Source organism: Orycteropus afer, unplaced genomic scaffold (assembly GCF_000298275.1).
Source record: "Orycteropus afer afer isolate SDZICR_OR568_19922 unplaced genomic scaffold, OryAfe1.0 scaffold00030, whole genome shotgun sequence".
Lineage (NCBI taxonomy): Eukaryota > Metazoa > Chordata > Mammalia > Tubulidentata > Orycteropodidae > Orycteropus > Orycteropus afer.
This window is the reverse complement of record NW_006921617.1, coordinates 5,144,602-5,158,501: the sequence shown is the minus strand read 5'-3', so window position 1 is coordinate 5,158,501 and position 13,900 is coordinate 5,144,602. Positions and strand designations below refer to the sequence as shown.

At 39.1% G+C, this 13,900-nt stretch overlaps 1 protein-coding gene across 1 annotated transcript in view; it reads left to right on the top strand.

Moving 5' to 3' along the window:
- The window catches only part of TAF4B (TATA-box binding protein associated factor 4b), a 254,922-nt gene that overhangs the window by 11,657 nt on the left and 229,365 nt on the right, over positions 1-13,900 (top strand). Inside the window, exons 2-3 of the mRNA XM_007935568.2 lie at positions 7,912-8,057; positions 9,087-9,194. Of these exons, the coding sequence (XP_007933759.1) occupies positions 7,912-8,057; positions 9,087-9,194 (254 nt within the window). The remainder of the gene's footprint in view (positions 1-7,911; positions 8,058-9,086; positions 9,195-13,900) is intronic.

Sequence of the window (13,900 nt, the reverse complement as noted above, 5' to 3'; positions counted from 1 at the left end):
ATTTATATATGTAGATTTAGAATCATTTCTAATTTTTCATTTATTTTGTCATTTTGTTCTTGTATTTTCTCCCAAAATTCTTCTAGGGTTTTGTCTGTGTTTTCCTTGGTTTGTCTCCCAATCCTTTAAAAATACCAAAACATAATTCTTTTGAATTCCTTATCAGAGAATTCCAATGCTGCTGCTTCCTCAGGGATGTGTTCTGGATATGTATCTTGCTCCCTTTTTTTCTACTACTTTATCTTGCTTGTTTGTGTAGACTGTGATGGTCTCTTGTCTCCGAGACATTGTGGTGTTACTGTATTTAGATCTCTGTTAACTGTTTGTGAAGAGCAGCCAAGGGTGAGTCAGGCTTTTCTTGGTGGTTGTTTATCGTTGGCCCGTTGGTGGAGAAGGAAGTGGTTGCTCTGAGTCAGTAAGTGAAGCTGCAGGCGGTGTGGGTATAGTTGTGTCGTATGGAGACTGTTGCTGTCTTCCACAGAGACAGAAATGGCAATTGAATAACGATCAAAAAAATAAAAGCAAATAGACAAAAAATACACCGTGTAATCACACTGAAACAGTAACTAAAAAAAGAAAAATGGAAAAAAGAAGAAAAAGATAAAAACCCTGAAATATCTGGGGAGAGGGCAATAAAAGAAAAAAGGTAGAGAAAGAGAATAATGAAGAAACAAATGGGAAAAACACAAAAAGAAAAGCAAGGAACGGGGTTAGCCACAAGAAAGGAAAAAAAAAGTTGCAGCCAGGAACAGGGCAAAGAAAAAAAGCTGAAAACTGGAACCTGGGAGGGGAAGAATAAAGAATAGTAGTAAGAAGGACAAAAGTAATAATAGTAGTTTTAAAACAGACAGAAACAAAAACTAAAAAACAGGAAAAAAAAAAAAAAAAACCATGGGGGCAGGGTACCCAGGCTCCATCTGAGCACACAGACTGGAATGGAATTCCTGCCGCCCCAGAATTTGGGTGGGAGTGAGGCATGGCTGCACCTCCATTCACCAAGAGGGTGTGAGGTATAAGAGTAACAAGAGGAATGTCACACCTTTTCAGTTGTCCGGGTCTGGAATGTCCTTGGGGTTACTGGCAAGTGGAGCCTATTCTTAAGTTCCTGGAATTTGGGAGAACGCTGTCACTTTAAATATCCCAAATGGTCAAGTCGCTTGTAAACCTTCAAAATGGCTGCACCCTCTGGAGAGACAAAAGTCCACAGCTCAGCCCACTGTCCTCTTTGTTGCTTCCCCTTTTATTCCCCAGCCACCAGAGCAGTCCTCTATGCAGTCCCTGGCTAGCAGGGCTGATTTTCAGGTTAATTCTTAGGTTCTGCTGCCACTTGGCCATATCCAAGCAGTCTGTGCCGTCAGGATCGCTGCCAGACTGCAGCTCCGTATGTCTTCTGTTTTGGTGTTTTCATGCAGATTCTTCTACTAGTTGGAGTTTAGTCCACTTCTCTATCCTTCCCTTCAAGGCTCAGGGGTCCAGGATTATCTTCTGTATCTGTGTTAATTGGTTCCCCTTTTCTTTGTTGAAGAGGGTCTGTGCAGTCTTTCTGCCTATTCTGCCATCTTACCAGAACTCTGCCAGCTCCATTGTCTCTGAGAGTGCCCTTAGCCTCGACATGCCATACATTCTTTTTCAAATAAAGTCAATTCCTTTTTAGAGAATTTTGGAGCAGGAGATGGGGGAAGTGGTGTGCTTCTGTCTCAGTGGCATCCGTGCTTTAGTAGCAGGGTATTGGGTGTGAGTGTTAACTCTCCTGACCTTGAAACTCTTCCCTACAGGATGGAATGGGGTGAGAGCAGTCCAGGCAGAGTTGTTCTCAGCCTGCTATAGCTGAAGTAGAGTCTTCCCCTTTCAGGAGATAGGTTGAAACGAGGAGCCTCCACCCACCTGGGAGCACTCCTCTGGAATTTATCCCACTGCAACATGTAGTTGGAGAGGGTTGGGAATGAGAAATGTCGGTGGCTTGCCCTCTCAGGAAGATAACATAGCCCTTGGCAGAGAGCTATGGGAGAGGGATGTCTGTGTTCTTGCCTATACTACCTGAAATGGAGGTCCCCCCCCACACTTTTTACTGTGATTTGTGTGAAAGTTTACAGGGCAAATTTGTTTTCTGTTCAACAGTTTATACACATTTTCTTTCATGATGTTGATTGCAATCCCAATATGACAGGTCTCTTTCCACTTGCTCCCTTTGGTTACCTTTCCTTTGTGTCCTTTCCTGCCTTCTGAGCTTTCTCCCTGCTCAAATACTGCCCTTCTGATTTCCCAAAGTTGATTTTTCTAAGGAGTGCACCTCTGTGGTGTAATTGTTCACCTTGAAAGCCTGTCTTGTTTGGCTGAAGGTTAACCTCAGGAGTGAGTTTAATTCCAGGCTGGGAGGGTGACTGAGGGCCATAGTCTCAGGGGTTTCACCAGTCTGTATCAGACCAGTAGGCCTGGCGTTATTTATTTATTTATTTTATTTTTGTGATTTGGGTGAAAAACCTGGCTTTTTTTATGATTTTGAGTTGTTCCACATTTTATTCCCAATCTATCCAGCATTTTCAATTTCAGTCCCTTTCCAAGTGGTTGGCAGTGGCAACAGGACACCATGTAGTTCTTTTTGTTTCAGGGTTATGTAGGCTGAGACTCCCATGTCCACTAGTCCCTTGCACTAATTGTTTTCCTTGTGTCTTTGATTTTCTTCACTCTTCTTTGCTTTAGCTGATGAGAAACCAATAGTTGTGTCTTACATGGCCACTTGCAAGCTTTTAAGACCCCAGTTGGTACTCACCAAAGTAGGATGTAGAACAATGTTTTTGTGTAGTATGTTAAGCCAGTAGAGCTTGATGTCTCCCATGACTATTGTCCTGAGCCCACAGGCCCTCAAGATGTGTGTTTGTGGCTAAGAAGTTGTTACACCTTTGCCTCTGTTTGCTTTGTTATATATATGGACATTTTTATAGCACATACAAATATGTATATAGAAATATTGGCTGTGAAACCTGTATATGGACATTGGTATGCTTTCATTCACCTACCCATACCTGATCATCTTACCTGTCTACCTATGTATCCACCCATAGACTATTGTTTATTACTAATAGTGCAGTATTGTGTATACAATATTATTAACCTTTGTTGTCTGTACCTCTTATGCACCTATCTGTGTCTTCCTTTTCCTTAGTGATACTGTGCTGGTCACTCACTATTGGTATATTGCCTTTACATTCATCCAAAGCAATACATGTCTCTTACTTAGCTAGTAATTTTCCCACCCTTCCCATCCCTGGTAACCAACAAGGAACATTTCTTTCAGCTTGTAAACCTTTACTTGACTCTTTTATAGTAGGGGATTCATAAAATATTTGTCCTTCTGTGATTGATTAAATTTCACTCAGGATAATGCCCTCCTAGTTCATCCATGTTATGAGATGTTCCCTGGATTCTTCCTTATTTTTTTAATGTTTCATCATATTCCATTGTGTGTATGTACCATAGTTTGGCTGGACATTTATCCACCGATAGGCATTTAGGTTGTTTCTGCGATTGTGAATAGCTCTGCGGTGAACTTGGGTGTGCATTCATCTTGGAATGGAATTTTTGTTACACTGACCTATAAGGGGAGTGAGTAGGCTGTGGTTCAAATGCTATAGTTTCTCACTGTTATGTGAATTTTAGTAGATTTTCTTGAATAATTGTTCGTTTCTGTATATTTCAGTACAATTTAAGGAGTGCTGGTGGTGCAGTAGTTAAGCACTCAGCTGCTAACCTAAAGGTCATCAATTCGAACCCATCAGCACGCCACAGGAGAAAGATACAGTGGTAGTCTGCTTCTGTAAAGGTATTTTTGTTATTGTTGTTATATGCTGTCAATACAGCCTTGGAAAACCTATGGGGCAGGTCTACTCTGTCCTATAGGGTCCGTATGAGTCTCAGTTGACGTAGTGGCAATGGATTTGGTTTGTTTTTTGGTTAATACAGTTTCAACAGATGTTAGATGGTTGTAAGATGTTTGTTTTTTAAAATGTTCATCAGTTAAACTTATTTCATTGGGGGCGGTCAATGGAGTACCCCACACTGCCATTCTAGAATAGAAGTGGAACTACTGCTGTGAATATTTTAAGTGCCTTTATTAACGTGGACAAGAATTTATTAAATCTGGATAAATAATGAGTTGGAGGGTGTGTAAGTAGAAAGTAATTTGGCACAATCATGTGAAGTTGAGCAAAGTGGTTGTAGTAAATTACACTACCACTAGTAATATGTTAAAAGTCTTGTTGATGCGTAGCTAACACTTGGCATTGTCGTTGGACTTACTAATTTTTGCCTAAGTAGGTATAAAATGACATCTCACTGCATCAGTGTTTCTTTTGTGTATTGTGAATACTCGTCCTTTGAGTATATGTGAACTAACATATTCTCCAATTTTGCATGCTGTCTTTTTACCTGAAAGTATCTTTTGTTAAACATAATTTCTTAATTATTTATGTAGTTGAATGTATCAAATTTTTCTTCCTTAAAATATCTTTCCCTATCCCAAAGTCAAAAAGATATTTTTTTGCATTGTCTAAGAGTTTTAAAGTTGTGCTTTTTGCCTTTATATCCTTAATACATCTGTTTTTTTTTTTTTTTTTATGTATGGTGTTATCTGTGTTATCTAGTGCTTACTAGGTAACTTTCTTTTAATTTTTTTCTCTGTCCTGTATAGTCTGGGAAGCTCTAGTGGCCTAGTGCTGTAAGGCATTTGACTGCTAACCAGAAGGCCGGTGGTTCAAACCCACCAGCCACTCCTCGGAAGGAAGGTTGGGCAATCTACTTCTTTAGTGATACTGCCTCAGAAACCCAAGGAGGGGTCGCTGTGAGTCAGATCCAACTTGACAGCCGTGAGTTTGGTTTTTGGTTTATTTGTTTGGGTGGAAGCCATTGGAGTGAGTTCAGTGCCAGGCCCGAAGGGTGACTAGGGGCCATAGTCTCTGGGGTTTCACCAGTCCGTGTCAGACCAGTAAGCCTGGTCTTTTTTTTTTCTTTCAGATTTTTATTGTGATTTGGGTGAAAGTTTACAGAGCAAATTCATTTTCCATACAGCAGTTCACATACACTTTGTCTCATGACATTGACTGCAGTTTCCCACAGTGCAACAGCTCCCCCCTCACTTCCATCCCATAGTTACCTCTTCCATGTGTCTTTCCTTCCCATGTACTCCTGCTCCCCAAGCTGTCTCCTTCTGCATACACAGCCCTTATGTTCTCCCATGATTGATCTCTCTAAGGAGTGTATCTACCTAATGTAAATGTTCAGCTCATATGCCTGTCTTTTGTTTGGCTGGAAGCCACGGGAGTGGGTTCAATTCCAGACCTGAAAGGCAGCTAGGGGCCATAATCTCAGGGGTTTCCCAGGCTATACGAGACCCACCTGGCCCCACCTTTTTTTTTTTTTTAATGATTTTGAGTTTTGTTCCACGTTTTCCTCCTACTCTATCCAGTATCTCCTACCCTGATCCCTTTTTGAGTGATTTTGCACAATTTATTTTGAAGGCTCATCTCTTTCCTCTCATATTTTACTGTGAGCAGCAAAGAGGAACCATGCAGCTTCTTTAAGATCTTGGTTAGAAATCTCAGCCAAACAATCAAGTTCATCACTCTGACTAAACATTTGAACATAATCCAGACAAGTTCTTTGCCATTGCTTAAAAAGGATCGTCCTTGTTGTCCAATCACATGTACATCATTTTCTTTTAAAGCCTCACAAGAAGAACTTTTAACATCCACGTTTCTAGTAACGTTCTTTTGCTGATGCTGTATGTATTTTCTAAAACAATAGAGACTTTCTTTATAGTTCTCCTCACATCCTTCTGAATCCTCACCAGCAATTCCTGTGATGTCTGTAGTTCTACCAACAGTCTCTTCAACATGATCTAGTCTTTTACTATTAATCAAAAAAAAAAAAAAAAAAAAAAAAAAAAAAACCAAACTCACTGCCGTTGAGTCAGATCTGACTTATAGCAACCCCTCCTTCGGTTTCCAAGGTGGTGTCACTACGGAAGTAAATTGCCCAGTCTTCATTCGGAGTAGTGGCTGGTGGGTTTGAACTGCCAGCCTTCTGTTAGCAGTCAAATGCCATAGGCACTATGCCAAAACTCCTCCAGCCTCTACCCATTACCCAATACCAAAACTGTTTCTACATTTTAGGTATGTGTTAGAGCAGCACTCTACTCTCCCAGTACCAAATTGTCTTAGTTATCTAGTGCTGTTATAACAGAAATAACCACAAATGGGTGGCTTTAAGAAACAGAAATTTATTTTTCACGGTAAACGAAACAAAACAAAAAACCATACTCATTGCCATCTAGTTGGATCTGACTCATAGCAGCCCCTCCTTGGGTTTCCAAGGCAGTATCACTATGGAAGTAGATTGCCCAACCTTCCTTTTGAGGAGTGGCTGGTAGGTTTGAACCACCAGCCTTCTGATTAGCAGTCAAAGCCTAGAAATCCAAATTGAGGGTGCTGGCTCTCGGGGAAGGCTATCTCTTTCTCTGTCCGCTCTGGAGGAAGGCCATTACCTCTTTTGAGCTTCTGCTTCTGGAGGAACATCGTGTGGCTTTTCATCTCTCTTCTTTCATCTCGGCTCTGCTTCCTTGTTTTAACCTCCTTTATACCTCAAAGTGAGCTCTGGTAGCTTAGTGCCTAAGGCACTTGACTGTTAACCAGAAGGCTGGTGGTTCAAACCCACCAGCCACTCCTTGGAAGGAAGATGAGGCAATCTACTTCCGTAGTGATACTGCCTCAGAAACCCAAGGAGGGGTCACTATGAGTCGGGTCCAACTCGACAGCACATAACAACAACAACAAATAGCTCAAAAGAGATGGACTCAAGATATACCCTATACTAAGCCTACCTCATTAACATAACAAAGCCCATTCCCAAATGGGATTATAACCAAAGGCATAGAGGTTAAGATTTAAAACATTTTTTTGGGACACAGTTCAACCCGTAGCAGGTGTATGATAGGCATCCACTTTTATCTTTCACATGTCGGTAACTAGTTGACCTGTTGTTGTTATGTGCCGTCCAGTCGGCCCTGACTCATAGTGACCCCTCCTTGGGTTTCCGAGGCAGTATCACTACGGAAGTAGGATTGCCCAACCTTCCTTCCGAGAACTAGTTGACCTAGCTCTGTTTATTATTTCTCCTTACCTCACTGGTCTACAGTACCTCTTAGGAAAATTTGATATGCCATATCCACATGATTCTGTTTTGGTGTTCTGTATTCTGTTGGTCAATTTGTGAAGTATTGGGTTGTCACTGTGCCATCTTAATTACTGTAACTTTATAAATAATTTCGATGTTATGAAGGAAGAGTGTTTTGTCTCTTTTAGTAATATCTCATTATATGCTTCAAGTTTTCATATTTTAAATGGTTTTGAATGAAAATATTTTTTGCCATATTGTATACAACAAGAGCATGCACAGAGTTTGTTGTTGTTGTTGTTATGTGCCGTCAAGTCAGACCCGACTCATAGTGAACCCTCCTTGGGTTGCTGAGGCAGTATCACTACGGAAGTAGATTGCCCAACCTTCGTTCCGAGGAGTGGCTGGTGGGTTTGAACTGCCAGCCTTCTGGTTGGCAGTCAAGTGCCTTAGGCACTTTGCTATCAGAGCTCCTTCTTGCGCAGAGGTTAGTATATGTTAATCACCTAGCCTTGGAAGGAAGATTGGGCAATCTACTTCTGTGGTGATACAGCCTCAGAAACCCAAGGAGTGGTTGCTTTGAGTCAGGTCTGACTCGATGGCACATAACAACGACAACAACAACAACAATCACTTAGCACATTTTCCAGTGTTGAAAGAAATCGGAGTAGAAAATATGCAATGGATACGTGTCATTTGTTAGCTCAGAGGTCACTTTTTTTTTTTTTTTTCTTTTAACTATAGGAACAGTTATAATCAAAAGCAACAGTGGTCAATTGATGTTGGTATCTCCTCAGCAAGCTTTAACAAGTGCTGACACTACTAGTAACATAACTTCAAGGCCAGCAGTACCAACGAATACTCAAACGATCAAAACCTGTACGATGCCGGTAATAGACCTTAATTGTTTTTCATTTTCCTTAGTTTTGCCAGCCTTTATCTTCATATTAATGTGTACCTGTTGGCTAGTAAAAATTATTCAGAGGTGATTCTGCTCCAATTTTGAATTAATTGACTTTCTTTGAGTATGTTAATTAAAATTGAGATTTTCATTTTTGTCATTTAGTAATTGTTAAAATGATAAAAATTTAATCTTCATACTCAAAGATTTTATAGTCCTCAAAGGAAGATTCAAAGAACTATTTGCATTTCTAAATGGGAAGAAAATAGGCATTCTGCTTCAGTTTTAATTTGTGATAAAAAATATTAAGACTATAATTTATGATACTCATTTTTAACCATTAAAATGATTATCTTTAAGAAATCTGTATTAAATTTGCATTTTAGGAAAGAACGTATATATATGGTAACTGCAATTTATGTCATGTGCCAGAGTTTTAAAAAATATTTTTATGTACATTTTACTTTGCTTACAATGCTGGATGTAGTTTAACATTTCTTGATGATGCAGCCTCATCTTAATGAAAGATGCTGCATTGTAGTCTGTGATAATGCCATTCTCTACCAATTTTTTTCCCCCAACTTTTGCTTCTCACTTGATTCCAGTGTTTGTCACTAATTAACTCTTCTTTCCCTTTCTACTTTGCTTTATCTAACTGTTGTGACTGAGAAGATAGGTCAGCAGATTTTTGTTTAGAATTTGATATATGAGCCAAAGAGTTAATTCAAGATTTTAATGCTAAAATCTTGTTTAGCTTATTTAGTTTGAGCTTTCAGTAAAATGAGGTGGTTATTGAACCATTTTTCCTTTGTTAAAAATATTAAATGAGTGTCATATGGCCAAATGACCAGTTTAGGCATATAGTAAAAGATGTGCGTAAAATTCATAAGGCTGTAAAGACAGTTAAAACAAAGAATCTTGCTATAGTAAATGAAGTGTTTTAATGTTAGCCATAGCACTTACTGATTTTAAATCACTAATGTTGACAACTATGTGTTTTTCATATTTTTTCCTCAAGAATTCTAGCTCACAATTAATCAAGAAAGTGGCAGTGGTACCTGTTAAAAAATTGGCACAAATAGAAACTACTGTGGTAACCACTGTTCCGAAGCCTTCCTCAGTACAAGTAAGTTGTGACTTGTCTTCAAGTATGTACTGGTTATTTACTTATAATTAGTTTTTAAATTATTTGGCTATTTTTTTCCAAGTATATAAGTTACTGAGTATGGGACATTGGAGAGAGCAATTCAGTGGTGTATGGTGACATTTACCAAACTGAAAAATGTTGGAGGTATGGGAAACACAAGATGAACATGGTGTCTATTCTTGGAGCATTGGTTTTTACTTGATTGCATTAAATTAATAAAAATATATTTAATAGCTGTGTTGTAGTTATCAGAAACAGGTTGAGACAGAATTTGGTATATGAAATATTTATTTATTAGGGATTCATACCTTTGGAAGGAAGGGGAGTAATAATAAGTTTGAATTAGATGCAAACCTAATAATAAAGCCTCAGCTAATTTTGTGGAAAGCTTTGGAACACTTATGACCAGTTAGAGTTGCCTGTTGTGCGCCAACATGGTCATCTTGTCTTTAATTCTCCCTTCATGATCAGTCACTGGATGTGGACTCTCCCTGGAAGTTGTGTTCTTGGGCAAGGTGATTCTCTGCAGCATAGACAAACCCTGACATTTGTGACAGCTGGAAACTCTGCTGATGCACTCTTAGCGGTTGGGACAACACAAATTTCCCCTTGGGATGATTCTTCACAGTCTACCCTTGGTGTCTCCCATCTATTAGAGACTTGCTCTTTTGGAATTCCAGTGGGTTTCTACTTGGGAAAGCAAAGGAGTTGTGAGAATTCTTTATGTAGTCTTTTATTGTTACTATTATTTAAATTTTTATTATGATTTAGGTGAAAGTTTACATAGCAAATTAATTTTCCATACAGCAGTTCATGACATTTTATTTCATGACATTGACTGCAAACCCACAATGTAACAATTCTCTTCTCACTTCCTCCCCGTAGTTACCTCTTTCTCATGTCTTTCTTTCCTATGCATTCCTACCCCCTGAGCTATCTCCCTATGTAAATACTGCCCTTATGTTCTTGAATCATTGATTGTTCCAAGGAATGTATCTGCCTGATGTAAATATTCACCTTGTATGCCTGTCTGTTTTGTTAGAAGCCGCAGGATTGAGTTCAATTCGAAACTGAAGGTACTAGGAACCATAGTCTCAGGGGTCTCACCAGGCCTATGAAACCAGTAAACCTGGTCTTTGTTAATGATTTTACATTTTGTTCCACATTATTCTCCCACTTTCTCTAGGGTCTCTTTCAGTGATTCCCCTCCAAATGGTTGACAGTGGTAGCTGGAGACCATCTAGTTTTTCTGGTCTCATGGCCATCAAGGCTGAGGATCACATAGTCTCCTAGTCCCTTGGAGTAATTGTTTCTGTGCATCTTTGGTTTTCTTCATTCTTCTTTGCTCTGAATGATGAGAGACTCATTGTTGCATCTAGATGGCTGCTTGCAAGCTTTTAAGACACCAGTCACTACTCACCAAAGTAGGATGTAGAACTGTGTTTTTGTGTAGTATGTTATGCCAGTTGAGCTTGATGTCCCCTGAGACCATGGTCCTGAGCCCACATCTCCAACATCTTTATATATTCTTGATAATAACTCTTAACAGATACATGGATCTTCAGAATTTACTCCATTCTGTAGGTTGTCTCCTCGCTTGGTACTTTGATACATAAATACTTAATTTTGGTGAAGTCAGAATTATTTTTGTCTTTTGTTGTTTGTGCTTTTGGTGTCATATTTAAGAATCCATTGTCAAAGACAACGTCTTGAAATTTTACCCCTATGTTTTCTTTTAAGAGTTTAATAATACTAGTTTTTAAATTTCGTCCATTGATCCATTTTGAGTTAATTTTAATATGTGGTGTGAAGTATGGGTCCAAATTCATTCATTTGCAAATGGACATCCAGTTGTCCCAGCACCATTTGTTGAAGACACTATTCTTTCCCCACTGAAAAGAGTTGGTACCCTTGTAGAAAATCAATTAGGTGTATATAGGTTTATTTCTGGACTCTAAATTTTATGCCATTGGTCTGTATATCTATCTGTATACCAGTGCCACACTGTTTTGATTACTGTAACTTTGTATTATGTTTTGAAATTGGGACATGTAAATCTTCCTACTTTCTTCTTCCTTTTCAAGATTGTTTTGGCTGCAGTTAGTCCAAGGACTTATAGACCATGTGATCCTCAGCCTATGTGACCTAGAGACGAGAAGAACTAGATGGTGCCTGGCTACCGCTGTCAGCTACTCAGAAAGGGATTAGTGCAGGAGATCCTGGATAGAGTGGGAGAGCAATGTGGAACAAAGCTCAAAATCTTTAAAAAAAAAAAAAAATAGGTTTACTGGTCTGAAAGAGCTGAGACCCCCGAGACTGTGGCCCCTAGTTACCCTTGAGGTCTAGAACCAAACTCACTCCTGTGGCTTCCAGCCAAACAATAAAGAAGCATATGGGGTGAACTTTTACATCAGGTAGATACACTCCTTAGAGTGATCAATAGTGGGAGAACAGAAGGGCAATGTTTGCACAAGGAGGTAGCTGAGGGGGCAGGAGTGCATGGAAGGACACAGGGGAAGAGGTAACTAAGGGGAGGAAGTGGGAAGAGAGCTGTTACATTGTGGGGAATTGCATGAAACAAAATATGTAAGAATTGCTGTATGGAAAATGAATTTGCTCTGTAAACTTTCAGCCAAATCACAATTAAAATGGGAAAAAAAAGTTTTGGCTATTTGGAGCCTCTTGTAAATCCATATGAATTTGATAATTGGCTTTTCCATTTCTGCAAAACAAGTTACTGGAATTTTGATTGGGATTGCATTGAATCTGTAAATCATTCTGAATAGTATTGATATCTTCATAATGTTCAGCTTTCCACTCTATGAAGTATAGCCAGAATGCTCCTTAGAAGTGATATTGGCAAGACTTTGTCTCATCTGCTTGGTCATGTTGTCAGAAGGGACTGTCCCTGGAGAAGAATGTCATGCTTGGTAAAGTAGAGGGTCAGTGAAAAGGGGAAGACCCTCAGTGAGATGAATTGGCACAGGGGCTGCAATAGTGGGCTCAAGCATAGCAAGGATTGTGAGGATAGTACAGGACTGAGCAATGTTTTGTTCTCTTGTACATAGGGCTCTTATGAGTTGGAGCTGACTTAATGGCACCTAGCAAGAACAACAACAGTCTATGAACAGGGGCTGTCTTTCTGTTATTTCAGGTCTCCTTTAGTTTCTTTCTATAGCTAACAGTGTACAGATATGTCACCTGTTTGGTTATATTTATTCCTAGGTATTGTATTGTTTGGATACTCTTGTAAATGGAATTGTTTTCTTAGTTTCCTTTTTAGATTGTTCATTGCTGGTGTATAGAAACAGCTGATTTTTGTGTGTTTATCTTGTTCCCTGTGGCTTTGCTGAATTCATTTGTTAGCTATAGTAACTTTCTTGTTAATCTTTGGGATTTATAGGAACTCTTTGTTATGTTTCCTGGTAAAAGTATACCCCTTATGAAGAACAGAACCCTTAACCTAATAAACCCAGAGTTGCAGGAATGGGAAGCACAGAGTCTTATAGTAAGTCTGGGAGAGTGAAGATAAATAAGGCTAATCATGCTTTTGTAGTCTTGTTTCTGGATCCATGCATTTGTCCTATTGCAATGTAGATGTTTTGATTTCAGTGAGTAGTGAGTATTGGAGAATGGACTCCATTCTCATAGGGCTGTGCCTCTCAGCTTGTATATCAACTGTGTTGTCAGTGGCTGTTCCAGTGCTTCCTTGTGCCATATGTGCACAGCCAGTGGGTCCCACAGTCATGGGTCCAGTTTCGCATCCTTTTTTTTGAACAAGGTGCATCTTCATGGAGCATGTTATGTGAAGTCCCATGCTGGTGGTTGAAACCAAACTTCTAAACTCTCTTTAACCATATTGCTCACATTCTTTTCCCTTAACTTAGGTGGTGAAGCAGTGAATCAGATTTTAAAAAATTCCCCTTCACCCCCATAATTGCTACCACTTATTGAGCATTTCATGTGCTTTATATATTTTAAGGTGCTTTACATTTATTTCATTTCATTCTTGTGACTTCTGTTTAAGACAATATTAGTTCCATTTTGTATATATGAAAATAGGCTTAAACTCCTTGCTGTTGAGTTGAATCTGGCTCATGGTGAGCCCATGTGTTAAAGAGTAGAACTACTCCACAGGTTTTCTTGACTGCAGTCTTTACAGAAGTACTTTGTCAGGGCTTTTTTTGCAGATGAATCTCAACCACCAATCTTTAGGTTAGCAGACTTAGAGATGTTAAAAAGTCTGATTGCTGCTATTGTGTAGTGAAGGGAGATTTATTCTTAATGACCTCTGTACTGATTATCTCAAAGTTTAGCTTTATTTTGTTAGGATAAATTCTAAGAAGTTTATTGGGCTAAAGGACATGAATTTAGGGCTGTTGATATTTACTGTCATTGTTTTATTAAAAGGATTTTATCAGTGTAGACCAGTAGTGTTTTGAGTACATAAGTTTATTTATTTATTTTTAAATACGTAACATTGGATGTATTTCTTAAATATATAGTAGTGTAGTGCCTGAGGTACTTGACTGCTAACCAGAAGGTTGGTAGTTCAAATCCACCAGCCACTCCTCAAAAGGAAGGTTGGGCAATCTACTTCTGTAGTGATACTGCCTTGGAAACCCAAGGAGGGGTTGCTATGAGTTGGGTTCTACTTGATGGCACATAACAACAACAACAACAAC